Consider the following 24,313-nt stretch of genomic DNA (forward strand, 5'->3'; position numbering starts at 1 on the left):
GAGAATCTTCTTTTCTAGAACTTGGAACCCTATTTTTGGAAAGTTCCTAAAAAATAGATGTTGGGAAATCATTAAAAATGTCCCCGAGAGCAAGGAAAGTTCGAAAAACTTCAAGAAAATTCTTCTTGGATTAAATTTTTTCTCCTAAATTTTTCTCTCCAAGGGTTTCTCACCAAGTGGCAGTCAAGTCAGTGCAATTGCATGTTGAGTCAATGGAGCATCTTTTTGCATGTAGCCGTCCTGTGAAGGCATAGTGGCGCATTCATTACTGGAATATTTGACCATGGTGGCAGCTAATTCATTGCATGGCAGCTGTCGTACTTAATGTAGTGGTGGAGCATCTTTCGCATGTAACTATCGTATTCAGGAGATGATGGAGCATTTATTACACATTGGGCAAATTTGAAAGAATTGGTGCATTTCATGCACAATGGATGCCATTTTGGGCATGTAAAATTAATTGTATATGGGCATGATGGGTCATTAATTGTTGATTCCCACCTTGTTGCATCATGTGTGGGGAATCTTTTTGGGAAAACCCTAATTAGATTTTTGCATGTAGCCAAGGCTTGAAGCCTATATAAAGGGGTGACCGCCTCATTTGTAAAAGAGAGGGAGATTTGTATGAAATTGTTGCGATAAGTTTTTGAGATAATAACAGTGAAACATTGTTCTTTGATGGTGTCCACTTAAGTTATTTTTTCAAAACTTGCATGGTTTCACCTTCCTCACTTACAGTAGTGCGTTGATTTCAATGGAGAATGTAATGGTGTTTGATGAATTTCCATTGTTCATACTGTTTGCATCTTGTTGATTATAAGTTGCAGTGTAAAGTTAGCCTGAACCCCCAAATTTGTGCTAAGTTCTATTGTGAATAGTCGGTTGGATTGCAGCGTGTTGGGTATTCAAATGTACTTTCTCAATGTGAAAATCTTTCAACATCTGTAGAAGATTGCACTAGTTCTTGTGGAATTGTAGTTAATCCTGGCAAAGCAGAACTTGGTTTATTTGGAATTTGTCCACCAGAGCACTATCCAGTGATATCATTGCCCTTAGGAGTAGATTTAGATCCTTCTAACCCTTTCCCCTTTAATTTCAGTTCATTCCAATTCAGTTTATTTGAAGTGGAAGCATCACAAAATTGCCATATCTGATGATGAAGTTCCAGCCACATCAAAGGAGTGAAAGATTGATTCAAATGTAAGTCCCCTTGGATTACTAGCATATCACATCCGCCAACTGAGTCATGTCCGTAGCATAAAGGAACCTTGGAGTTGATTATTTGAACTTACTGCAATCTTAGCATACAATTGTACTTTGATCAAGAGAGAGTGAAGTGACCGTTAGGCAACTTTATTCTGTGTTAGACACTGTCCTAAAAAACATGTCAACAATACCATGAATGAATGTATTAAGTTTATGGCCTCGTCCACTTAGGTGCATCCACTGCTTATATCTTGAAAGGCAACCTTCCTCATTTGGAGCAAGTTATACCACTATTGGGAATCAGGGGACTGTCCATCTTTCAGTACTCCACCATTCACCAAAGTCTACTTAGGTAAATTATTCATTTCTTGTAGTCTCGACATAGTGTAATTTCTGGTGAAAATGAAAGTATCATAAGCTACCATGAGAAATTGAGTTCTTTCGAGAATGCCTGTAACTTTATCAAATATCCTTACTAGCTCCTTCACAAATGCATTTTCTTTCTTGAAAGTCTTATTTATCCAATTATCCATTAGGTGAGTTGAAGTTCTCATCTTTTCTAGATTGTCAATTGAGTTTGGAGGAAGCAGTGATGGTGGCGTAGTTGAAGGATCATGTTGCCTTAGTGGTTCCTTGAACTACTGCAGATAGCTTCTCAATGCACTTACTTCTTTCTCTAGTTTCTTGTTCTTCTCTAATTCCAGCTTCAACATCTCATGGACTATTTTCATTGTATCATTTGTGTCTTCCATCGCTTGCTTAGTGGTGGGAGGACCTAAGTCAATAGTCTCCAAGTCATAATCTTCTGCTGCAATATCATTTTCAGGTTTATCTACCCTTGGAGTGACAATTTGTATCACCTGAGATCTTGCACTGCCCTTTGTTATCTTTGACATCTTAGCAGCCTTCTTCTTTTCAGCTGTTTCTTGAGTTTTATTCAGGAAGCTACCCAAATCATCAATAGGATCTTCCTCTACTATTATCACTTCTTTTGCCAATCTTTCCCTAAGCCATGTTGAGATATCAAATCATTCTTCTCCCACTTGCACCTCCTCGAGTTGTTGATCTTCTTGGGGTGGAGAGATACTTCTTCATCTTCATTCCCTGTATCCACATATTCATCTTCACCTGCCTTGCTATTAGCTTGAGCATGCAAAACTAGATTATCTTGGGCTTGTGGTTGCTTCCCCCTATTTGTTCTTTCGCCTCTACTATTCTGGACTGTAGACTCATGGATTCATTCACTCCATGATCTATGCTTTCCCTAGGTGGTTGACTTTCCTTATCAGCTGCCTGATTCATCTCTACATCATGTATGGAAGAAGTGCTAGTAGAAGGGTGGTCTGAACTTGACTTATGTTTCTTGTGCGATGATCCTTCTTTGTGACTTTCCTTTCTCTTCGATCCTTTGGAGTGAATGAATTGGGTGGCACTTCCACTCATGCTTGTGCTTTCTGTATCTTCATCAGAGGATTTTGTCTCTCCCATCGATTCGAAAGTCAGCTATGCATTCTTGCTCTTCAACTTTTAAATCTAAATTTCTATCCATCGTCGTATGCTAAGACTGGCTTCATCAAATCTTTCAAATCGGTGATCTCTACATCATTCCAATTGACTTCCACCTTGTCTTTCTCTTGCTCATATATCGGCTGAAGGCGTTTTCCATTATCTTGTGCTTGATCTGGGATGTCGAAAACTTTGCACATCTCGACGATGTCAATTGGTAGCCTTGAGCACATCTTTCTTTCTTCTTATGTCCAAGTCATTTTGGGCATTCATCCAGTAGTCTTCCAAGTGTAGCTTGTGCTTGTGTCTTCTTCTGTTAGCTCTTCTCATGTTGCCGTAAGGATCAATTTTTTCTAGAGAAGTATGGGATAAGGAAGTGAGATCTCAATTCTTCTTCCAATTTCTTTGTTGCCTGTAGAGATGGGCACACTTCCAATGATTGCTCGACTGAGATTGGTAAGGCAATCCTTTTCTTATGTCTATTCTTTTGCATTTTGTCATATGTGGTCGACTGTCTCACCAACTCAAGCAATATTATCTTGTCAATAGGATAGTGTGGTAGCATGTAGGGCGGACAAGAGCATCCTTGTATTCTTATGTAGGTGAACTTGGGAAACTGAATATACCAAACACCAAATTTCTTTACTAACTCTTTTGTTTGTAGGGATAGCCTTTGATGTATTCCGCCTTGCAGTGTTCTTGTTATATGCACGGTGAAAGCATCGCTCACCCTCTTGTAATGTGCTTTGCTCAGGTAGTGCAACTGTGTGTATGATTCACATGCTCTCATCTCTCCAACTCCCATTCCAATTGGACCTCTATACATTAAACCTGTGTACTCACGAGCTCTGGCAAGTGAATATATGATATATGAACTCATGTAAAACATCTTTGTTCGTGCAAACCTCTTTAATTGTAGATCAATGTTGTTGCTTATGATTCTTGCCCAGTTGATCTTTGAAAGGAAATACAAGAGCAAGGAAAGAAAAATAAAATCCAAGAAAGTTTATTGATGAAGTAAATGTTACCAAGAGAAAAGCAAAAACCTTGGAGCAATCACCCAAATGTGAAGAAGGAGGCACAAGAACTTTTGAAAGGGGAAAAGCAAAAAAAAACCCCTTGTGATATTATGAATGAGGCAATGCCTAAAATGAGAGAGAGAGAGAGAGCAAGAAGCTCTTTACAATATTGTCATTAAGAAGAAATGAGAGAGGAGACATCTCTTAAATAGAGATGAGGAGAGGAGTTACAAAGTAACTCCCAAATCTATGAATGCCACCATTCATAAAATGTGTGTGCCATGTGTCCACATCCTCTTATGGAGGAAATCTAATATTCCTTAATAAAGGAAAATAAAAGAAATGACTTGTCCTCACACATGTACTAGAGGACAAATTACATGTAGGAATTCCAAAGGAATATCCTAAACTAAATACAAATAAACCTAAGCTAAGTAAAGATTAAATATTCTAACACCCCCCTTTAAGCTTTACTTGGGGAGCTTACATCAAACCCTTCAATGGGTTGTAATCCAAGATTTTTACAATGAAATTGGAACTTTTCTTTACAAAGTGGCTTGGTCAAAATATCTGCAACTTGGTCTTCCCCCTTGCAATAGAGGAGTGAAACTTGCTTGTCTTCAATTTGTTCTCTAATAAAGTGGTGTTGGAGAGAAATGTGTTTTGTCCTTGCATGGAAAACTGGATTTTTAGCCAAGGCAATGGCACTTTGGTTGTCACAATACAATTGAGTTGGTTCATGTTGAGGTAGACCCAAATCTTCAAGTAGTCTTATAAGCCACAAGACTTCTTTGGAAGCATTAGTGCATCCTTTGTACTCAGCTTCAGTGGATCCAAGAGAGGTAGATTGATGCTTTTTACTATTCCAAGAAATTGCTCTTGAACCAACAAAAAAACAATAACCACAAGTAGATTTCCCATCATTGGGATCTCCACCTAGATCGGAATCAGTAAAACCTTTTAAAGTAAAATCAGAATTTGCATCATAAAACAAACCTACATTAATAGTCCCTTTAATATATCATAAAATTCTTTTAGCAACTTTAAAGTGTGTTTGTTGAGGTTTAGACATGAATCTTGAAACCAAACCAACACTATAAGCAATATCTGGCCTAGTAAGAGTTAAATAGTTCAAACTTCCAACTAATTGTCTATACAAGGTAGGATCAACAAGAGGAGTTTGCATATCAAGCATTAACTTAGTGCCTAATTCAATAGGAATTGAAACATGGTGAGCATCATTCATTTTAAACTTATCAATGAGATCTTGAGCATATTTACTTTGAGATAAGAAAATTCCTTTAGAGGTTTGCCAAATTTGCATTCCTAAGAAATAATGTAAAAGACCTAAATCAGTCATTTGAAATTTTTGATTAAGTTGAAACTTAATATCATAAATCAAAGTATTGGAACTTGAAGTAAGAATCAAGTCATCTACATACAAGATAATAATGATAATATCATCTTCACTATGTTTAATATACAAGTTAGGATCATTTCTACTTCTAATAAAGCCTTGAGAAAGAAAGAATGCATTAATCTTTGAATACCACTCCCTAGGAGATTGCTTTAATCCATAAATTGATTTCTTTAATTTACAAACTAAGTGTGCATTACCTTCTTTAATAAAACCAGGAGGTTGAGACATATAAATTTCCTCATGTAAATCACCATTAAGAAAAGCACTTTTAACATCCATTTGGTGAATAGGCCAATTCATTCTAGAAGCTAAAGCAAGCACAAGTTTAATTGTAGGCATTTTAGCAACAGGAGCAAAAGTTTCAGTATAATCTAAGCCTTCAATTTGAGAAAAACCTCTAGCAACTAATCTAGCTTTAAATTTACTAACTTGATTATTAGCATTCAATTTAGTTTTATAAAGCCACTTGCAAGAAACAAGATTTTTACCATGAGGCAAGGGAACTAAATCCCAAGTTTGGTTAGAAGTTAAAGTATCATATTCTTCCTTCATTGCTTTTTGCCAATGTGGTTGATTTTTAGCTTGATCAAATGTTTTAGGATCATTAGAATTCATAATAGTAGTCATTAAGGCATAATTACAATAATTAACTCTTCTAGATTGAATTCTATCCATTCTAGCTAAGTATTCATCACTATCTTGAATTAAGGATTTGAACCATTTAGGTCTTCTTTTAGAAGTAATGGATTCATCACTAGAAGAAGAGTCATGAGGAGTAGAGTTATTATTATCATCATCACTATCACTAGAAGGAATAGAAAGAGATGCATTAGGAGTAGGGTTAAGAGAAGGAGGTTGGTTCTCCACAAGCACAACTTTGGTTTGATCAAGTTCATCATCCTCCACTTTAGAACAATCATGAATGCCTTTTTCTGCAATACAAACATCTCTTGCAACTTTTACCTTGTTAGTAATAGGATTGTAAACTCTATAACCTTTAGTATTTTCATCATAACCAACAAAAATAAAAGGAGAAGATTTAGCATCTAATTTTTTTCTTTTCTCCTTAGGTTTGTGAACATAAGCTATGGAACCAAAAATTCTTAAATTCTGCAAATTGGGCTTTCTACCAGACCAAGCTTCTTCAGGAGTTTTATCCTTTAAGGCTTTGGTAGGTGTTCTATTAATTAAATAAGTTGCACAAGCCATAGCTTCAGCCCAAAACTTGTAATCCATATTTTTAGCATGCAATAAACATCTAGCCATTTCAACAATTGTCCTATGCTTCCGTTCTGCGACACCATTTTGTTGTGGTGTATAAGGAACAGTAAGCTCATGTTTAATTCCAAACGATTTCAAATAAGCATTAAATGCATTATTGACATATTCTCTTCCATTGTCAGTACGAAGAATCTTAATTTTAGAACCAGATTGCTTTTCTACAAACATATGAAATTCAGTAAACACATCAAGCACTTGATCCTTACTATGAAGGAAATATATCCATGTTCTCCTTGAAAAATCATCAACAAAGGTAAGTGCATACCTTGAACCTTGGATGGAAGGATTTTCCATGGGACCCAAGAGATCACTATGAACTAGATGCAATTTAGTATATGCCCTCCAAGATTGAGCATGAGGAAAGGGTTCCCTATGCATCTTACCACTCATGCAACCATTGCAAACAATTTGAGAAGGAACAATACTAGGCAATCCATCAACCATATTTGCTTTTTGCATCAATGAAATATAATCAGAATTGAGATGGCCAAGTCTTTCATGCCATATAGTAAAATCAACAGTAGTAAGCAAAGAATACTTTGGAGGAGCAAATTCATAGAACTTGAATAAGTTATCACTATCCATTTTAGCAGTAGCAATAACATGATTAGTGTTTGGATCAATGATATAACATATGCCCCTATAAAAGTTAATCTTATAATCTTGACAAAGTTTAGGAACTGAAATCAAATTTGATTTTAATTCAGGAACATAAAGAACATCATGTAATTTCCCATTAGGAACATTCACATCACCAATAGCTTCAACTTTACAACTATGATTATTAGCTAATTGAACAGGAATATTAGAAGTATCGGGATGCAAAGATTCAAAACATTCTTTATGAGAAGTAACATGTTGAGATGCACCAGAATCAATAATCCACTCAAGTGGTTGAGAAACATTATAAGTACATGTAAATGCATGACGAGATGAATTACCATTATTATTACCTTTCTTATAATGAGGTTTATGTTGATTATTTTGATTATTTTGATTCATGGGCTTTTTACCATTTTGTTTCTTAAAACAATTATTAGTAATATGTCCATCTTTCCCACAATATGTGCAATGGGGTCTTGTTTGAGAATTATTCCTTTGATTATTGTATGTATTATTATGAGAATTGTTATGATAGGATTTAGAATGAGATTGATAATTAGAAGATTTGTGATTATTATTATGATTATTATTATGATTATGATTGTGATTATTATTATTGGATCTAAAATGATTATTATGATTTTGATTTTTAGACATAAAAGCATGTTCACTACTTTTAAGAGTACCAAATTGAATTAATTTAGCTTCCTCTTGACGCAATAAATTACGAAAAATATCATAAGTTAATTGGGTAGCTAAGCTAGGAATAGCAAGTTGAGCATGAATATTCGTAATAAATTGTTGAAATTGACGAGGAAGACATTTTTTAAGAATAAGATGAATTAAACGTAAATCAGCTAGAGTAACTCCTAAACCAGTTAATTGACTATTAACAGAATCAAACTTTAATAAGAATTCATCCATAGTTTAAAAATCCGTATACCTTAGATCTTCAAGTTGATCTTGAAGTTGAATTTTTCGGGATTCATTTGAGCTATCATAAGTTGTTTTTAAAATTTCCCAAGCTTCATGCGCTTTTGTACAATTTCCAATTAAAACATACAAATCAGGAACCATTGAAATACCAATTAAACTAAGTGCTTCCTCATTTTGAGCCTTCCATCTATCTTGGTCGGCTTGAGGAGCAGTTGTAGCGGGCTCAAAGGTTTTATCAGTTGCAACATTCAAAAGATGCTTGAAACGAAAAATAAAAGAAATATGTGTTTTCCATGAATGATAATTAGAACTATTTAATTTAATTTCCGGAATTAATGTAGACATGATAGCAAAATAAAGGACAAATTATGATTAGAAATAAAAATTACCCCCTTTTATTAAAAAAATCACTTGATTAAAAAATGAAAAATTAACCTCTTTTATTAAAATAACCGAATTTCAATAATAACAACAACAACAAATAACAATTTTTTTAATAAAATATTTACCAAAAAAAATAAAATTATATTCAAACTTTAATAACAAATTTAAATTGATTTTTTAATTTTATTTAAACAAATTTTAAATCTTAATAACAAAATAAAACTATTTTATATTAAAAAACTTTATTAAAAAAAACTTTATTTATAAAAAAAATTATTATTAAGAAAGATTTATAAACTTTATAAACTTTTTCACGTATGAAGAAGAATTCTTTTTTTTTATAAATTTTACTTTTAAACTTGTAAAGCTTCCTACTTGAAGCCGTGAATATTTAAAGTTCTTAAATTTACAAGACTTAGAATAAACGTGAATGAGAGAAAGAAGAAGAGAATATAAGTGAAAGATTTAAAATTGATTAAATTTTAGTGAAACGGTTATAAAATAGAGAATATATGTAACTGATGCAGAAAGATACTTTGCACAGGTGAAAGAAAGGAGCAGAAACAGGAAAGTCAGGAAAGGCGTTATTGCATGGACAATGCAAGCTACCAAAAAAAGAAAGATTCAAAAAAAAATTAAAAATTGCAGTCCTAGACCACGAAGAATAGATGGGTTATAGTGATACTGCAAATAGTGCAGGCAACGCAGGTTTGAGAGACCAGCCACAATAAGAAAGGAGGTGATATGAATATGAACACAACCAATGCAAGGGGACAAAAAGGTTAGAGAACAGAGGCGAAACAAGGCAAGGAGAACGATATAGTTTAGATCTACAATAATAAATAAAGAGGCAAAATTTCTCTCTGAAAATGATTTATTTCAATTCTGAAGATAGGCAAATTGGAAAATGAACCAGATTAGCAAAGGTGATTTAAGAATATAGAGATATAAACACAAATAAAATGGAGATGAATATTACATAGAGTAGCAATATGAAACCTCTTTTTTTAACAAAATCCTGCAAGCAAGAAAGATGATAGAACCTGCAAGAGATGTTAAACTCTGATGTTTTTTTTTTTTTAAATGCACAGAGATTTAATGAAGTAATAATATGAAATTTATTTTTATCAAAAATATTTGCAAGTAAAGGAAATGTTAGAACCTGCAAACAAATAGAGAATGCAATGTAATAATAAAGCAGATTTGGCCGCAAGCCGACCAAACAGATTAAGGAGGCTGAGTTTGGCGGTAAACCTTCCAAACTATTCACACTAAAAAAAACCAGAAACTTTGGCGGCAAGCCTTCCAAAGACACAAATTTAAACTAGAAAGAAGAAACTTTGGCGGCAAGCCTTCCAAAGCCCTTTTTTTTTTTTTTAATAAGAAAAAACTAGAATAGAAGATTAAACCTGCAGGCAAACTTGTTAACAAGTTTGAAAAAAAAGTTAAAATCTGAAACCAAAACTTGCACAATAGAAAATATTAGAAAAAGAACTTCTTCTCCTCTCAAGAATGCCTCCAACAAGGTGAACTCCACAGAATGGTAACCTTCATCAATGTCAACTTAAAACAAGGATTAGAAACCTGCTCTGATACCATGAAAGGAAATACAAGAGCAAGGAAAGAAAAATAAAATCCAAGAAAGTTTATTGATGAAGTAAATGTTACCAAGAGAAAAGCAAAAACTTTGGAGCAATCACCCAAATGTGAAGAAGGAGGCACAAGAACTTTTGAAAGGGGAAAAGCAAAAAAAAACCCCTTGTGATATTATGAATGAGGCAATGCCTAAAATGAGAGAGAGAGAGAGAGCAAGAAGCTCTTTACAATATTGTCATTAAGAAGAAATGAGAGAGGAGACATCTCTTAAATAGAGATGAGGAGAGGAGTTACAAAGTAACTCCCAAATCTATGAATGCCACCATTCATAAAATGTGTGTGCCATGTGTCCACATTCTCTTATGGAGGAAATCTAATATTCCTTAATAAAGGAAAATAAAAGAAACGACTTGTCCTCACACATGTACTAGAGGACAAATTATATGTAGGAATTCCAAAGGAATATCCTAAACTAAATACAAATAAACCTAAGCTAAGTAAAGATTAAATATTCTAACAATCTTTTCTCTTCTTGTTGATATTGTCTCCATGAAACAAAACATCCAATTCTCAAACTGAGATGCCATTTCATTTTGTTTCAGTCTATTAGACATCAGCATTCCACAAGAGGATGCCATTTTGTACCCAATTTGCATTTAAATCAATCAAATATATCTAGACTCAGCTTGTTTCTTTTGTGTATTGACTCATTGGATGCATCTCCTCATTGAATTTTGCAAAAAAAATGCATTTCTATTAAGTTTAAGCAATTTTTTAAGTTGCCGAGTTTTCACGGAGTTTTTATTTTGGGCCTTGGCAAGTAGTTCAACTATTATAGTCTCTATGCCTGAAACTTCATCCAAAACCCCAGCCTTGTAGTTGTATCAGTGAATTAAGGTCTGATTTTAAATAAAAATGATCAAAAACAGCTTGTTTTAGACTCGGAACTGAATTCTAAATTGACTGGTGATCTCAAATCAGCCTTCAACCTGGCAAGATTGCCCTTAATTTCCTGTGAATTGATAAGGGTTTATCAATTGAGTGACAAAATTCGCTGATCTTGGATCAAAATCGCTGTCTTATTTGATGACGAATTCGCTGATGCTGAATGTGAATTCATTGTTGTTACTGGTAAATTCACTTCCTTTGAAGGGGAAATTCGCTGGTTTTGGATGTTGATTGCCTCCTTTTGACAATGTAGGATCACTGGACTGGAAGTAGTAAATTCGCATTGACTTGAATGCAACAAGTGCGTTGGTTGAAGATTCAAATTCACTGTCTTAGGATAACAATTCGCTTGGCAAATGGTGAGTTCGCTGAATCTTTGAATGGAATCAATCACTATCTCTTGATTAAAATCGCTTCTCATAGAAGGTAATTCACTTTGCATCAAATGAAATGATCAACCTATCTTTATAGAGATTGGGAGGGATGCATCTATTCAATCCAAGGGCGGACTTGTCCTTTCATTTAATGTTTGGCAACTTTACATTTTATTTTTCAATGAGAAGGCTGACTTGTTTTCTTTTGAAATTTTGAATTAAAACGTCTACCTTACGTGGGTCCCCTCTCATGCGTTGGTGCTAAAACTTATGCCGCCTCCTTTATTGTGGATGTTGGGTATCACAAAGAGTGATTGGGCTTTTGGACCAGCATAGGAAGTTCGTTCTTTTACATAGTCATTGACAATGCCTTGGTGCTTGGTCGCAGATCTCACTAAGCATAGGAAGATTGGGTCTTTGAAGCCAAATTGACAATGCTTCATGATTTGTTGATTGGATTGTCACTTGAATCGCTCCCTTTACTTGCCTTGGATCAGACTTTTCATAGCCCATTAGAAATGTTCAAGCATGGTCAGGGTTTTGACTAGGCAAAGGAAGTGCATGCGGGAAGGTTGCGATTTTGGGGGGTCAAAGGAAGTTCGTGGTTTTGACACCCCAAAGGAAGTGCCATCATGCAGGTCGGAGATTTTGAGGGTCAATGACAATGACATCAAATGTATCAACCTTGTTCATTTAAGCTCAAGATCTCCCAAATCGCTGCAAAAAAATCAAACGCTCTCCCTTGATCAGAATTTCAGAGGTCACCAACCTTGATCGGGCTTTTAGAAGGTCAAAGGAAGTGCTCATAAGCTGATCTAACTTTCAAGGGGGCATAGGAAGCGCTCGAGCTTGATCACAGATTTGACCAAGCAAAGGAAGTTCTAGGTCGGGGTTTCAAGGGGTCAAAGGAAGTGACCTCAAGCTGGAACTGGGGCTCAAGGGGGCAAAGGAAATGCTATCAAATGTTCTATTTTTCTCTTTATTACCTTGCCCTAAGCTGCTTCATGATTGTTTAAGCCTTAACTTATTCTCCTTCCAAGCATTCACTCTCCTCAAACAATTTACCTTAATCAAACTCAGCACTTCATCTCTAATTTTGCAAGCCAATGATGATGATCAAATGGAATGATCATCATGAGTCGTTCATTTCAAAATTGTTGAGGAATAAGTCAACTCAACCACATCAAATCTAAAGGATCAGGTTGCTGCCAAACCTATCTAAAACCTAAAACTAAAAGCAAAAGAGGGGGTCCCCATTTGTGATTGGGTGATGTGTGAAATGGTCACAACATGATCTTGTCTGAAATTGCAAATAGTTTCACTTTGTTATTTCCAAAGCCTTTTTAACTATTTGCAACTTTGCAAGAGTGGCTTCTCCTTCAAATTGTTTTAAATAAAACGAACTTGAGCTAGCATTGAAATCAGTTGGTGGTTCCTCTCAAGTGTGGTCCCCATTTGTGATTGGGTGATGTGTGAAATGGTCACAACATGATCCTTGTCTGAAATTGCAAATAGTTTCACTTTGTTATTTCCAAAGCCTTTTTAACTATTTGCAACTTTGCAAGAGTGGCTTCTCCTTCAAATTGTTTTAAATCAAACAAACTTGAGCTAGCACTGAAATCAGTTGGTGTTTCCTCTCAAGTGTGGTACTCAAGATATAGTAATGGAATGATGTTGATGAAGAACAAATAACTTTGATATCTGGCAACGAAACTCTCCAAATCGTGAACACAATTTGCTCACAAATCTATTTCCTCAAAATATGAAAATTCAGATAAGCCAAACTTGTACCTGTACTGAAGGAAAAAAGTTGTCATACCATCCTACCCGATATCAGTACTTGCACCCTTACTAGGACTGATAACTTAGGTTGGCACAAGTGGATCTATATTTTAGTATGCATTCACTTAGTTTGGAATAAAAGATTTATATTGCTAGGTTGGGATTCTTGAAGCATGCTTTATCTTGGTTTTAAAGTCTCTCATGTTTTATGGCTTTAAGAAATCCAGCTCTTATTTGTTCTTAGTATCAATTTAAGAAATCTATTAACAATTTTACATGATATGTCATAGAGAGGAAAAATGTACAGAGTAGCAATTTTTGAAACAAAAAGGACAAAGTGTTCAAGAGTACACCAATGATTTTCAAATAATGGCTGTCCAAATGGACAAGGATGTTAATATGAGGAGTTGTTGATGAAAAACATCGAAGGCCTTCATAGCTATCATTGGAGGCCCATATTGCTCTCTAAGTTGGTGGACATTGTTAGAGCATGTGCACGTGCTAAATACCTTGAAGTAGATAGTCCTCCAACCTCTCCAAAGTCAAAAGAAACCATGGACAAAAGTACCAAAGCAAAGCTTGCAAGTCATTGTGACCATTGTGATGCAAATGTTCATATAGTTGAAACTTTTTGAAGTGAAATCTAGAAAAATATGCAGATCAGAAAGGGGAAAAAAGTAAGAAAACCATCATGCCTACCATTTATAATGAGATAAGAGTAATTGATTGTTATTCAAAGGCCGATTCCAATATTTCTTGCACTACCAAAGGTCAATTTTAATCTTATGGCACAAGAGTAAAAGAGGCAATCAAAATTATTTAGCATTAGTAGTCAATTCAAGAATGTTAAAGTTGTTGCACTTATTGATTCTTGTTTCCAAGCTAATCTCATTTACAAGAATTAGTTGAAAATCTCCGTTTTAAAAATTTATTCATACCCCAAGCCTCATGCTTTGTGTTGGGTCAAAGAGGACATTGATTTATCCTTTAGCAGGTAATGTGTTTTGAAGTTTATTGTTAACCAAAAATATGTTGACAAAGTGGTTGTGGATGCTATTGCTTTGGATGTGTGAGAATTGTGTTTGACAGCCCCTATATGAATGACATGAAAGTTGGTTTTTACCAAAGGGAAAACAAGTATCACCTGGTCAAGGGTGGACGAAGCTTCATATTTTAAATGTTTAGAAGGGCAAGAAGGAGCAACTTGAGGTATCGAATCTCAAAGCAAGGTGTAATGGCCCCTTCTTAGATGTTTTTGAAACTATTGATTTTTTTTACTATGCTCCACCAAGTTCCAGGGACGGGGACAGCAGGGGACGGTGGGACATTTTTCTAGTATGGGGGTGCTTTTGGGCTATTTTTTAGGGGATGGTTGGAGACAGCTATTGAAACATAGAGTTTTTAAAAAACATTTAGAGAAATTTCAAATATTCATATGAGAACATTGTTAAAGCATTCATCATACACATTGTAGAAGCTTAATGCATAACATTAGATTTCAAATTTCACATGAGCATTGGCAAACAAATTAACAATATTCAAATGCTTTCATTGTCAATGTGTATACATATTATACAAGAGTTATAACAAAATGCCCAAATGCTCCAAGTTTCAACTATAAAATGTCAAAAACATAGAATATATATGACTGTCCTTAATCAGCAGATGCAATTGGTAGGTCTGTATCAAAATGGGAGCTCAAGTTTGAGCCACTGCTAGTATAAGGGGATGTCTTTGTAGTATCCCTTGCTAATTATGGCTTTAAAATGCTGAAGATGGGCTGAAGGGATATTGCCAAACAGTTGTCTTCCAACCTTCACTCTGCTGTTATAAAGTTCTGATTGCTTTTATGGCTCAAATTATATCAAATAACTCACATACAAACATTAGGCTTGCTGTTCTGGGTTTCAGACTGATAACCTTGCGTGTTATTGACACAGAAAAGGCTTTGCACAACTTTGCGTGTTATTGATGCTGATGTAGTTTATGTTTGTTTATTTGAACATATAGATGCAAGGCAATGGACTGAAAATGAATCGACTATTGAAGACATTGTAAGAACCAGTTCATTTCAACATCTATAGTTGATTGACATTTTATCAAACAATTGTCATGCATCACATAAGCTGAAAATGAAGGATCTTTACATCAGACATATGTCACCAAATCTGAGCACTTTTATTGAATGCAAACAATCTTTGGCTTACAACTAAATATTTATGTCAGCCTATAGATGACCACTTACAGCAGCATCACTGAGAATCAAAATTGACTTTGTAATCTCATACAAATTAGATTAGGAACCTGATTATAATATTGCCCAAGTGATGTTTGAAGAAGCAAGCAATAACCAACTAAAAAGAGTCTCCCTTTGGCACAAATCGAATTCCTTCCTTAGCCGCCCCTGTACTGATGTATCTCAGACCTTAGTAAATTAATAGCAGCTGCCACGACCTCCTTTCTACACCAAAACCCTTTGATTTCTCCTTAGGATGAGAGCGCTCCAGTTTGGAATAAAATCGCTGCATTAAATGAGCCCAATGATCAAAATCGTGGTTCTTCTTCAACCATGGCAAAATCTGAATACGACTGAGACAATAACTCAGAAATAAGTCGATGCAATCAGCTCCTTGTAATAAATCGATGAAGTCCTCTAGCATTCAAAATGTCTCCATTTGACTCCTCCAAAATCGAACCTTAGCAAGTTGGCCTTTGGCCACAAATTAAGCACTAATGAGATGACTGAAGTATCACCTTCACAAATGCAACCCTTCAAGAGATCTTTCATTCCCTCAGTTATGCTATCAATGGGAGTTATCGTTCCCAATGACTGAAATGATCTACAAAAACCTTTGGCTCCACAAAACTCAACAATGCAAATATCAATTCCTGGATTCCCAACAATGAGGCTGTCCCCCGCTATTTATTCTTTTCCTTCAAGGGGTTGGCCTCCTTCTAGAAGAAATAAAATTATATTTAATTGAACTTTCTAGAAGTCTCCTAAAAAAATAATTTTATTTAAGTGACTTTATTATTTGATTGCACTTTAGATAATTAAAATATCATTATAATATAAAGTGCAATTGTCTCACCAAAAAATCATATGTGACACCATATGTGGGAACACATTATCTCACCAAAAATCATATAGAAATAGAATGTGAAGCCACAAGAAACTGCCCAAGCGCCCCTCTTATCAACTCCTTGGCCTACGAGGGTCAAGTAATAGGCCAAACCCATCTAGGAACTGATCCTCATGAAAATGGGGACATTACAGTCTTAGGCAAGGAACCCCACGTCCCCGAGTCCCAGAAATGTTTGAGGGACGAGGATGGGGGTAACAAGGCAGGGGACAAGTCTCCGTGGAACACAGTTTTTTTGTATTTTCTGATTTTTTAAACAAGAAGAAAACTAGAACAGTAAACTGAACTTGAAAAAATGCTGATTACATCTACAAGTGGATGGAAATTTCACAACAAACCCTCAAAAATTTGGAATTTATCATCAAATGCATTATAAACAGGAGATCTGATTTATGTGTCAAATGGATCAAGCTATTTTATGACTGATATAAACCCTAGGTTGCCAAAATTTCTCAGATCTGAATAAAACAGCAACAGGTAACCTCTGAAACTGATTTTTCTAAAACAGCAACAGGGAACCTCTGAAACTGATTTTTCTAAAACAGCAACAAGGGACCTCTGAAACTGATTTTTCTTTAATTGCAACCGCTGGAAACAATGATAAAGCTAATCTGCAAGCTGGGAACACAATTTTTCAAAATTACAATGAAGAATATCCAGTAACAGAATTTCAAAAGCTTGGAGATTTGAATTATAGACTGATCGTATGACAGAAAATGTCCAAATAAACTGCTGGTACGATTGGCCACTAGGATGGCACAGCAGTACCAGACCTGTACAAGGCTGGAACCTAAGTCACAAGGTTCGAATTTGAACTCGAGTTCCGAAAGAATAAAATTCGGATGAAGTTTGACAAGGGTAAAAGGTCAAAGAAAAAATTCGGCATCAAATTCCCCTTATATAAATGTAATTTGTTAAAATATTAATAATATATTCTAAAAATGATCAAAATAGTTTAAAATTGATAAATACATTTAGATTTGTTCAAACAAAAACATATAAAATTAAAAATATTTTAATACCATATACATAACATCTATTATATATTTAAGAAACAAAATCACCATAAAACTAAATTCATAATTTATAAATTAAATAATATTAAATTTTAAATATTTATAATTTTTATTTACATAGATTTAAAAAAATAAAATAAAATCACCATAAAATTAAATTCATAATTTATAAGTTAAAGAATATTAAATTTAAATATATAATATATTTTTTTAATAATTTAAAATATTATATGTAGACATTTAAGACATATAATATTATACTAATAAATTAGAAGTATTTAACTTTATATAATATTACTTAAATAAATCAGAAATATTTAACTATAAATAGAATTATATTAAATATTAAAATCTGAAAGTTTATTTCTAATAAATTCACAAATTAATAATAATAAGAGTATTGTTTAATGTATAATATGTTATGTTGAGAGTAAAACTTTCGAATCTATCACTCCACGCGAATTGTTGCACAAGTCTATAGAAAAGCCGTTGCCATTCGTTGATGCAATGTAATTTCAGCAAAAAAATCCTGCTGAACCTTAAGCAGCGGGAAAAAACACCTACAGAAAGCGTTTACCTCAAATATGTTTTATTAAAAATGCTAAACCATTTGATCCATATGAATTTGGAGTGAATTTCAACGATTTTTCAACAATTCTTTTAAGTTTGGTAAATTTTGGATTTCATGGGTGAAATTGGGCAAATCTTGTGACTTAGGCTAGAACAGCAAGAAAAATGGTGTCAAAATGTCAAAAATGAAGTAGCAGCTGTTAGAAGTCTGTATATTTGTCATTGATGTCAAGAGATTCTGAAAACTTAAATTGCAATTGGTTGGATGTCATAGACCTATCTCCAAAAATAGTATCACATCATGTGGTTGTTACAGATTTTGTTCTGAAATTGTTTGTGTTGTCCTTGAATCCGACAGAAACAACAAACAGGAAACGTGTTAATGTGTCAGCAAACAAAACATTCTCTGTGGTTTCAAATTAACCATGAAGATCAGAATTCATGATACCATTATGTCTTCTATCTCAACTGTAGATTTCATGTTCTCATTATATCTTCTATCTTGGACTGTAGATTTCACGTGATCATTATGTTTTCTATCTCGGACTGTATCCTCATTAATGTTACACAAACTACAAATATATTAAGCACTGAGTTTGGTTGACAAAACAGTTTGATCTATCTGTTTCATTGAATGTGTTAAGCATTAACATTATTTCTAAACACCAAAGCAGTTATATCTGTGGAGGTGAAGATTATAATTGATGTGACTTGTTTTGTTTTTTTAATGACAATGTTTGTGTCATCGATGAGAAGGAATATTGTTTTGGTTAGGGAAGTTTGGAGGAAGTTAGATACTATTTATCAACTGCCAATCCAATCAGTTATAACTGGCTGCAACTGTTAACTGTTGGTATTTACTATTAGTTATCAAGTTGTATTTATATATGCATATGGCTCGTGCCTTTTTGAGGCTTGTGAAGGATATGAATGCTGAGAACAGATAAAAGAGAAGTCAATAATAAAATTGCAGAGAATTATGAATTAGAATGATATAAGTTTGAACAAGTATTTCTGATCAAGTTCTGAAAATTAAATGAAGTGAATATGTTGATGTATCCTTGAGGAAAATATGAATGAGTGCAAGGTGCTGGAAGTTTTCAAACCTTAGAGGAAGATTGAGGTATACAATACTTATAACAATGTGTTGATTGGTTTAGATTGCATTGATTATTTCAGATTGTAGTGACTGGTTCAGATTGCATTGATTGATTCAGATTGTAAACAGCAACCATACATGTAATGTCTTGTTTGATGAAATTGTATCAAGTTTATGTGAACAGGACTTTGTTAAAGTGGCAGACAGAACATAAAAGCTTCTTGCAGAATCATAACATTTATTTTGTAACAAGTTGATTATATGCTGTAAAATTTAGATTTGAAGTCAGTGACTATCTTTTTGTAACATCCTCATGGTTGATGCCTCAAGGATGCCGAGTTGGTGCTCAATCTGTTAAGTTGTGAATTTGTAGGAGTTGGTGCTCTCAGACAAGGGATTTGGTGTTTCCTTAGGGTTGGTGCCCTAAAACTTTGTAAACATTCTTACTCTGTGAGGCTGGATTAGGATAGTAGATCCTAGCAGCACTTCTCACTGTGGTTTTTCCCATTCTGGTTTTTTCATGTATCTTCTTGTGCATTGGCTTCATTGTATGGTGCATTCCTTTCAGATTTCAGTTTCAAGTTGCATTCACTTCAGATTTCAATCTAAAGCTCAATAAGCTCAAAAAGTTTAACTGGTTGAAGATCTAAATTTTGTTTACTACTGATTCACCCCCCACCTCTCAGTAGTAAAACTTGTGTTCTACAGCAGCAACTCTCCAAGGTCTGCTGCTCCACTAAGATACAACATATGCTATGTAGACGCTCCCAAATTCACCCAAAATTGGTTCAAATCACCCAAAATATGATGGCACATGCAATATGATTGGCTATCAGCAAGAATGATGTTTCAATATGTCTTTTTCCTTTCTTATACTTTAAGTTATATTTCATGTATATATTGACAGGATGTTTGAGAGTGGTTTAAGATTTCTAGGAGTTTTAATGCAAATTCTAGGTTTTAGAAGATCTTTTAAATTTTTAGACTTAGTCAAATTTCAGTAATAGTAGGCTCCTATTAGCATTCTCTCGCTCTCTCTATCTCACTCACTTTATCTGTCCCAAATTTTAGACCTATCTTTCTCCCTATCACTCTTCCTCTATCTCCCACTCTCCATCTCACTCTCTCCTCTCTCCCCCAAGATCTAGACCTATCTCAGTCAAATTTCAGTAGTCAGTAGGCTCCTATTAGCATTCTCTCATTCTCTCTATCTCACTCACTTTATTTGTTCCAAATTTTAGACCTATCTTTCTCCCTATCACTCTTCCTCTATCTCCCACTCTCCATCTCACTCTCTCCTCTCTCCCCCAAGATCTAGACCTATCTCTCTACCCCTCTCTTTCTCACCCTTAGATCCCCGCGAGGGGTGCTACTCTCAACCTAATTATTTGGCCTTCAAGTCTGTTGTGGGCACGCCCACAACTATTAAGTTGCCCTTCAAATATAAAATTATTTGGCCTTTACTTAAATAATATTATAAATCATTTCTCTTGCTTTATCCTTTAGCCTATGGGAAATGAGGGAAGGCTAGAGGTCTTCGCCATGGCCCTAATTCAAAAAAGGGGACATTACAGAAGGAGGATGATCTATGGAAGCAACAAGAGAAAAAAAGATTGTTGATATAGTTCCTTTGGGTAGTTCAAATCACTTTAACCCTTCAGGATAGTTGTAGGCAAAGGTTTTTAGGTTCTTGGTTGGACTGGTGCAAGTTTCAATGGCAACCATGTCACCATTTAGGGAGTCTGAACTCTTTTTAAAGTCTTTATAACATTTATGAACCAAAAACCTTCGTATGGATGAGGTCTGACCTATGGAAGGATCATAAACTCATTTAGGACTCCATGGTGAAGTATAACATAGTTTAGAAGACACATTTGTGTAGGGCATAAACATCAAAAAGGAGAAAAATGAAGAAAATCAAAGGTTTTAATGTTAGATTGTGAAGCTATTAGTTTTGCCACGTGGCAGTGAAGTAACTGCAGCAGCAATTTTGTCCTAGTGTGGTAGTTTTGTTATTGCAAAAAGTGGCAATTTCACCATGTCTAGAAATGGTTCGTAATGGCTAGAAATGCTTTGAATTTCCCTTCTCTTCGACTTTTGATAACTTTTGAGATTCTTGATGGGATTTGCGCAAGTCTATGTAGTCTATTGTGTATGTGCAAGAGGCTGCATGGGAGAGGAATTAAAGTGAATTCAAAGAGGATTCAGATTCCAAGCAAACAAGTAGACTCTAATAGGTGAAACAAAATTGGAAGAGATCGTTAGAGATAATTTTTAAGTGATCTTAGGGACCGGACACTGTTGTTTCAGGTTGGTTGTGTGGCCAGGAGATCTAAATTTGTATTTAAAGGGGTGATTTGCCGCACTTTTTATTTGAGTATTTTTGTTGAATTTGGGTTCTCTAGGGTAAAAATCCTTGAGTCTTAAATTGTTTTTCTGTTTGCTTTTATTTTCTTTCAAGTTCAGATTTAATTGCTCTTATGTAAAGAATATAGTTTATATTTCCTTCATTTAGATTAGTATGTTGATGACTATTGTATGGTATGATCATTGTAGTTCATGGATCAATCATACAGCTTTGCCTCACTTTCTTGCCCTATTTTTTATACTTGTGTGATATTAGAGGGTTGGCTTTTGTGTCAATATTGTTGGTCTTTATGTTGACAATTTGATATTGGCATGGTTAAATGGAATGGCTTAAATCACACACACTAAGCTTATACTTCTAGGCTTAAAAGTGTTAAATACTCAGAAGAGTTGACGGACATTTTCTAAGCTTAATATGTTGCTTAATGTATGTTGTCACACTAAGAATACACTTCTAGGCTTAAAAGTGTTAAACACTCAAGGTTGACTAACATCCTCTAGGCTTAATTTGATTCTTAATTGCTTAGTGTGTGTGGTTTAAGGCTGGCCTGGTTAAACTATTGACACTTCTTCTTGGTAATTGTTACATCTTATTGGTTTGGTGTCTTTAACCTTGTTGAACTTGTAAGCTTTTTGCCATTTGCTGATTCAGGATTTTCATTTATTCTTTAATCCATTTTTGGTTGTTCTGGATTATCAAATTTGTTTTTCTCTTCATTCATACACTCCACTATTTTCGCTCTTCAATTTCCCCATGTTGTGTTTCTTCCTCTTGTGGTCTCATCCTTGGTTGCCTTCCATTTACTGTTCTGAAACCTGTCAGAGGCAATCTTGCTATACAAAGCTGGAATGGCCTTATGCTGCATCTTTTCTTAAAATTTGTGTCGATTGTTTTTTTCTTGAAGAAAAATTGGCAATTGATTAGTAATATGAGTCTCTTGTTGTCAATGAACAGGAGTTTGTTGATTCACGACTTACAAAACTACAGTATAGTACTCTTACAACTTTTCATTGACAAATTTAATGCTCTTCTGCATGGAAATATCAACCATTAAAGTAAATAATGATGAGGAAAAATAAATACTAACTTAGAGGACTGAAGAGGAGTAGGAATGCTTAAACTTCTTGCTATGAGTTGAACTAGAAAATGCCTGATAATGAGTAAGAAATTTATTGTTTTACAACTTAAATCTTTTAAAAATATCATTTGAAATGCTTTGAACCCTAGAACTCCTCTAGGATGCATCTTTGACTTTTGTATAAGGATAATGATTAAAGGACAATTGAAAATAAATAGTGTTTAATTATCTTTAAGACATAAACACAAACATATGTTTTTAACTAAGCCAAAAGACTCCACAATTTTGATTCACTCCAAGCCTCTTTGTGACATTGCAACTCTTAATATTAATGTTTCTCAACTTGCTATAGGAACGCTATGTGTACAATTTTACATGCTAAAAGCCTTGCTCTACTTTTGACAGAAAAGTGTCTCCAAATACCATTCTGATCATATTATATCACTGTTCCTCTGACTTGCTATCACTTCCTTTTTCGGTTGCCTTGAGCAAATGCATCGTTTATGTTGTCACTGTGAGTGTACAGGAAATTGCCAGCTTTTGTTCAAAGCAATAATCCCAAAAATCAGCCCCTGAATTTTCTTTTTCTTTTAATATGAGAGATATCTTGTCACTAAATTGCATGTTGTACTCTCATATCAAGTTCATGTCCAATGAACTCCAAGGGAACCCATACACATTCGTAGAAAAACAGATGTGGACAATCCTCTTTCCTTGCAGGCCCTGCGTTTATTCTTGAACATTGTTAGAACCAACCTTGATTTGTGAAACTCAACTTGTCGTTGAGCCATGAGTCCAAATTACTAACTTATTGCATCTAGAGTTACATATTTATCAAGTCACTTGATCAACTGAAACTCATACAGTTCAAGTGTCACTTTACTAACCCATTTCAATGCATAGCCAAATGTCACTTGGCCAATAACTAAACCTTCCATTGTGTCAAGTGTTATTGAACTCCTGATTTATTAAGAATGGGCATGCCTTTGTGTACCTTCCTTTCATTTTCTTCTCAAAACATTTCCTCTCTCACGCCTATCCACCAAGTGATTCTTAGGTATCAATCATTTTATTGATTTTATACCCTTCTTGTTTTCAAGGGTCTCTTTATTTGCTGTTTAAGATATAGTGATTGTTAGGTATCAATCATTTTAGGATAGTCATTTAATTTTTTAAATTTTAGACAGATAACAATACCTCTTGAAGTCTTGAATCCCAAGAATACACTCCAACAGGTTTAGTTTGTTGTTTAAGATGAAGGTCCATCTTGTGGTTCTTAGGTCTCAATTATTTTATTGATTTTATACCCTACTGCTTGTTTTCAAGGGTTTCTGTCTTTAGGATAATGATTTGGACAGATAACATTAACCCTTAAATGTATCAAATCTCAATAATACAGTCAACAGGCCTAGTTTGTTGTTTAACATAAAGGTTGATCGAATACAGGGTCTCATCTTTCACGTTATACTGTTCTTTATAATCTCATGCAATTATAACAAGTTTCATGCCTGAGTTAGGTAAGGAAGCATAACACTTGTTGGATATGATGTCTTATCATTGACATTTATTATAGAGAGCACCCTTCTGTTCATGCTATGCATAGTTCTATTTCAAAGATTACAGTATCTGTACATTTCTAAGCATTTATCAATCATTTACTTCTCAGTCTATATGGCATACCAATGAGTTTTATTTACTTCTATGGCTTAAACTCTTCCATGAATTTTCAACCCATTCATCAGTTAACACATAATAAAGTTTACTCTTCTCAAATGAATCTATGTTTCACGATCCACTTAACACAGTGACTCAGATACAAAGCACATAACACCATCACTATGTTATTCTACCTCAAGAACAACAGGGCTATAGATTGATTTATATACATACACTTCTATTCCATCCATACACATTGCCTCTGTTATTATAAGAGCATTGCTTTACAGCTACCATCCCTGTTACAAAATGCCACAGTAACTCTGCA

At 34.5% G+C, this 24,313-nt stretch overlaps 1 protein-coding gene across 6 annotated transcripts in view; it reads left to right on the forward strand.

Moving 5' to 3' along the window:
• Nucleotides 1–24,313, forward strand: part of LOC131070929 (sister chromatid cohesion 1 protein 3) — a 101,579-nt gene that overhangs the window by 46,722 nt on the left and 30,544 nt on the right. Inside the window, exon 1 of one of the 6 annotated variants that reach the window (XM_058006620.1) lies at nt 11,177–11,258. The exons of the other annotated variants lie outside the window; for them this stretch is intronic. Coding sequence (XP_057862603.1) covers nt 11,192–11,258 — 67 coding nt within the window. The 5' untranslated portion in view covers nt 11,177–11,191. Of the gene's footprint in view, nt 1–11,176; nt 11,259–24,313 lie in introns of those variants that run through there. 6 annotated transcript variants of the gene reach the window in all.

The sequence above is a fragment of the Cryptomeria japonica genome, chromosome 1 (genome assembly GCF_030272615.1).
Source record: "Cryptomeria japonica chromosome 1, Sugi_1.0, whole genome shotgun sequence".
In the NCBI taxonomy this organism is placed as follows: Eukaryota; Viridiplantae; Streptophyta; class Pinopsida; order Cupressales; family Cupressaceae; genus Cryptomeria; species Cryptomeria japonica.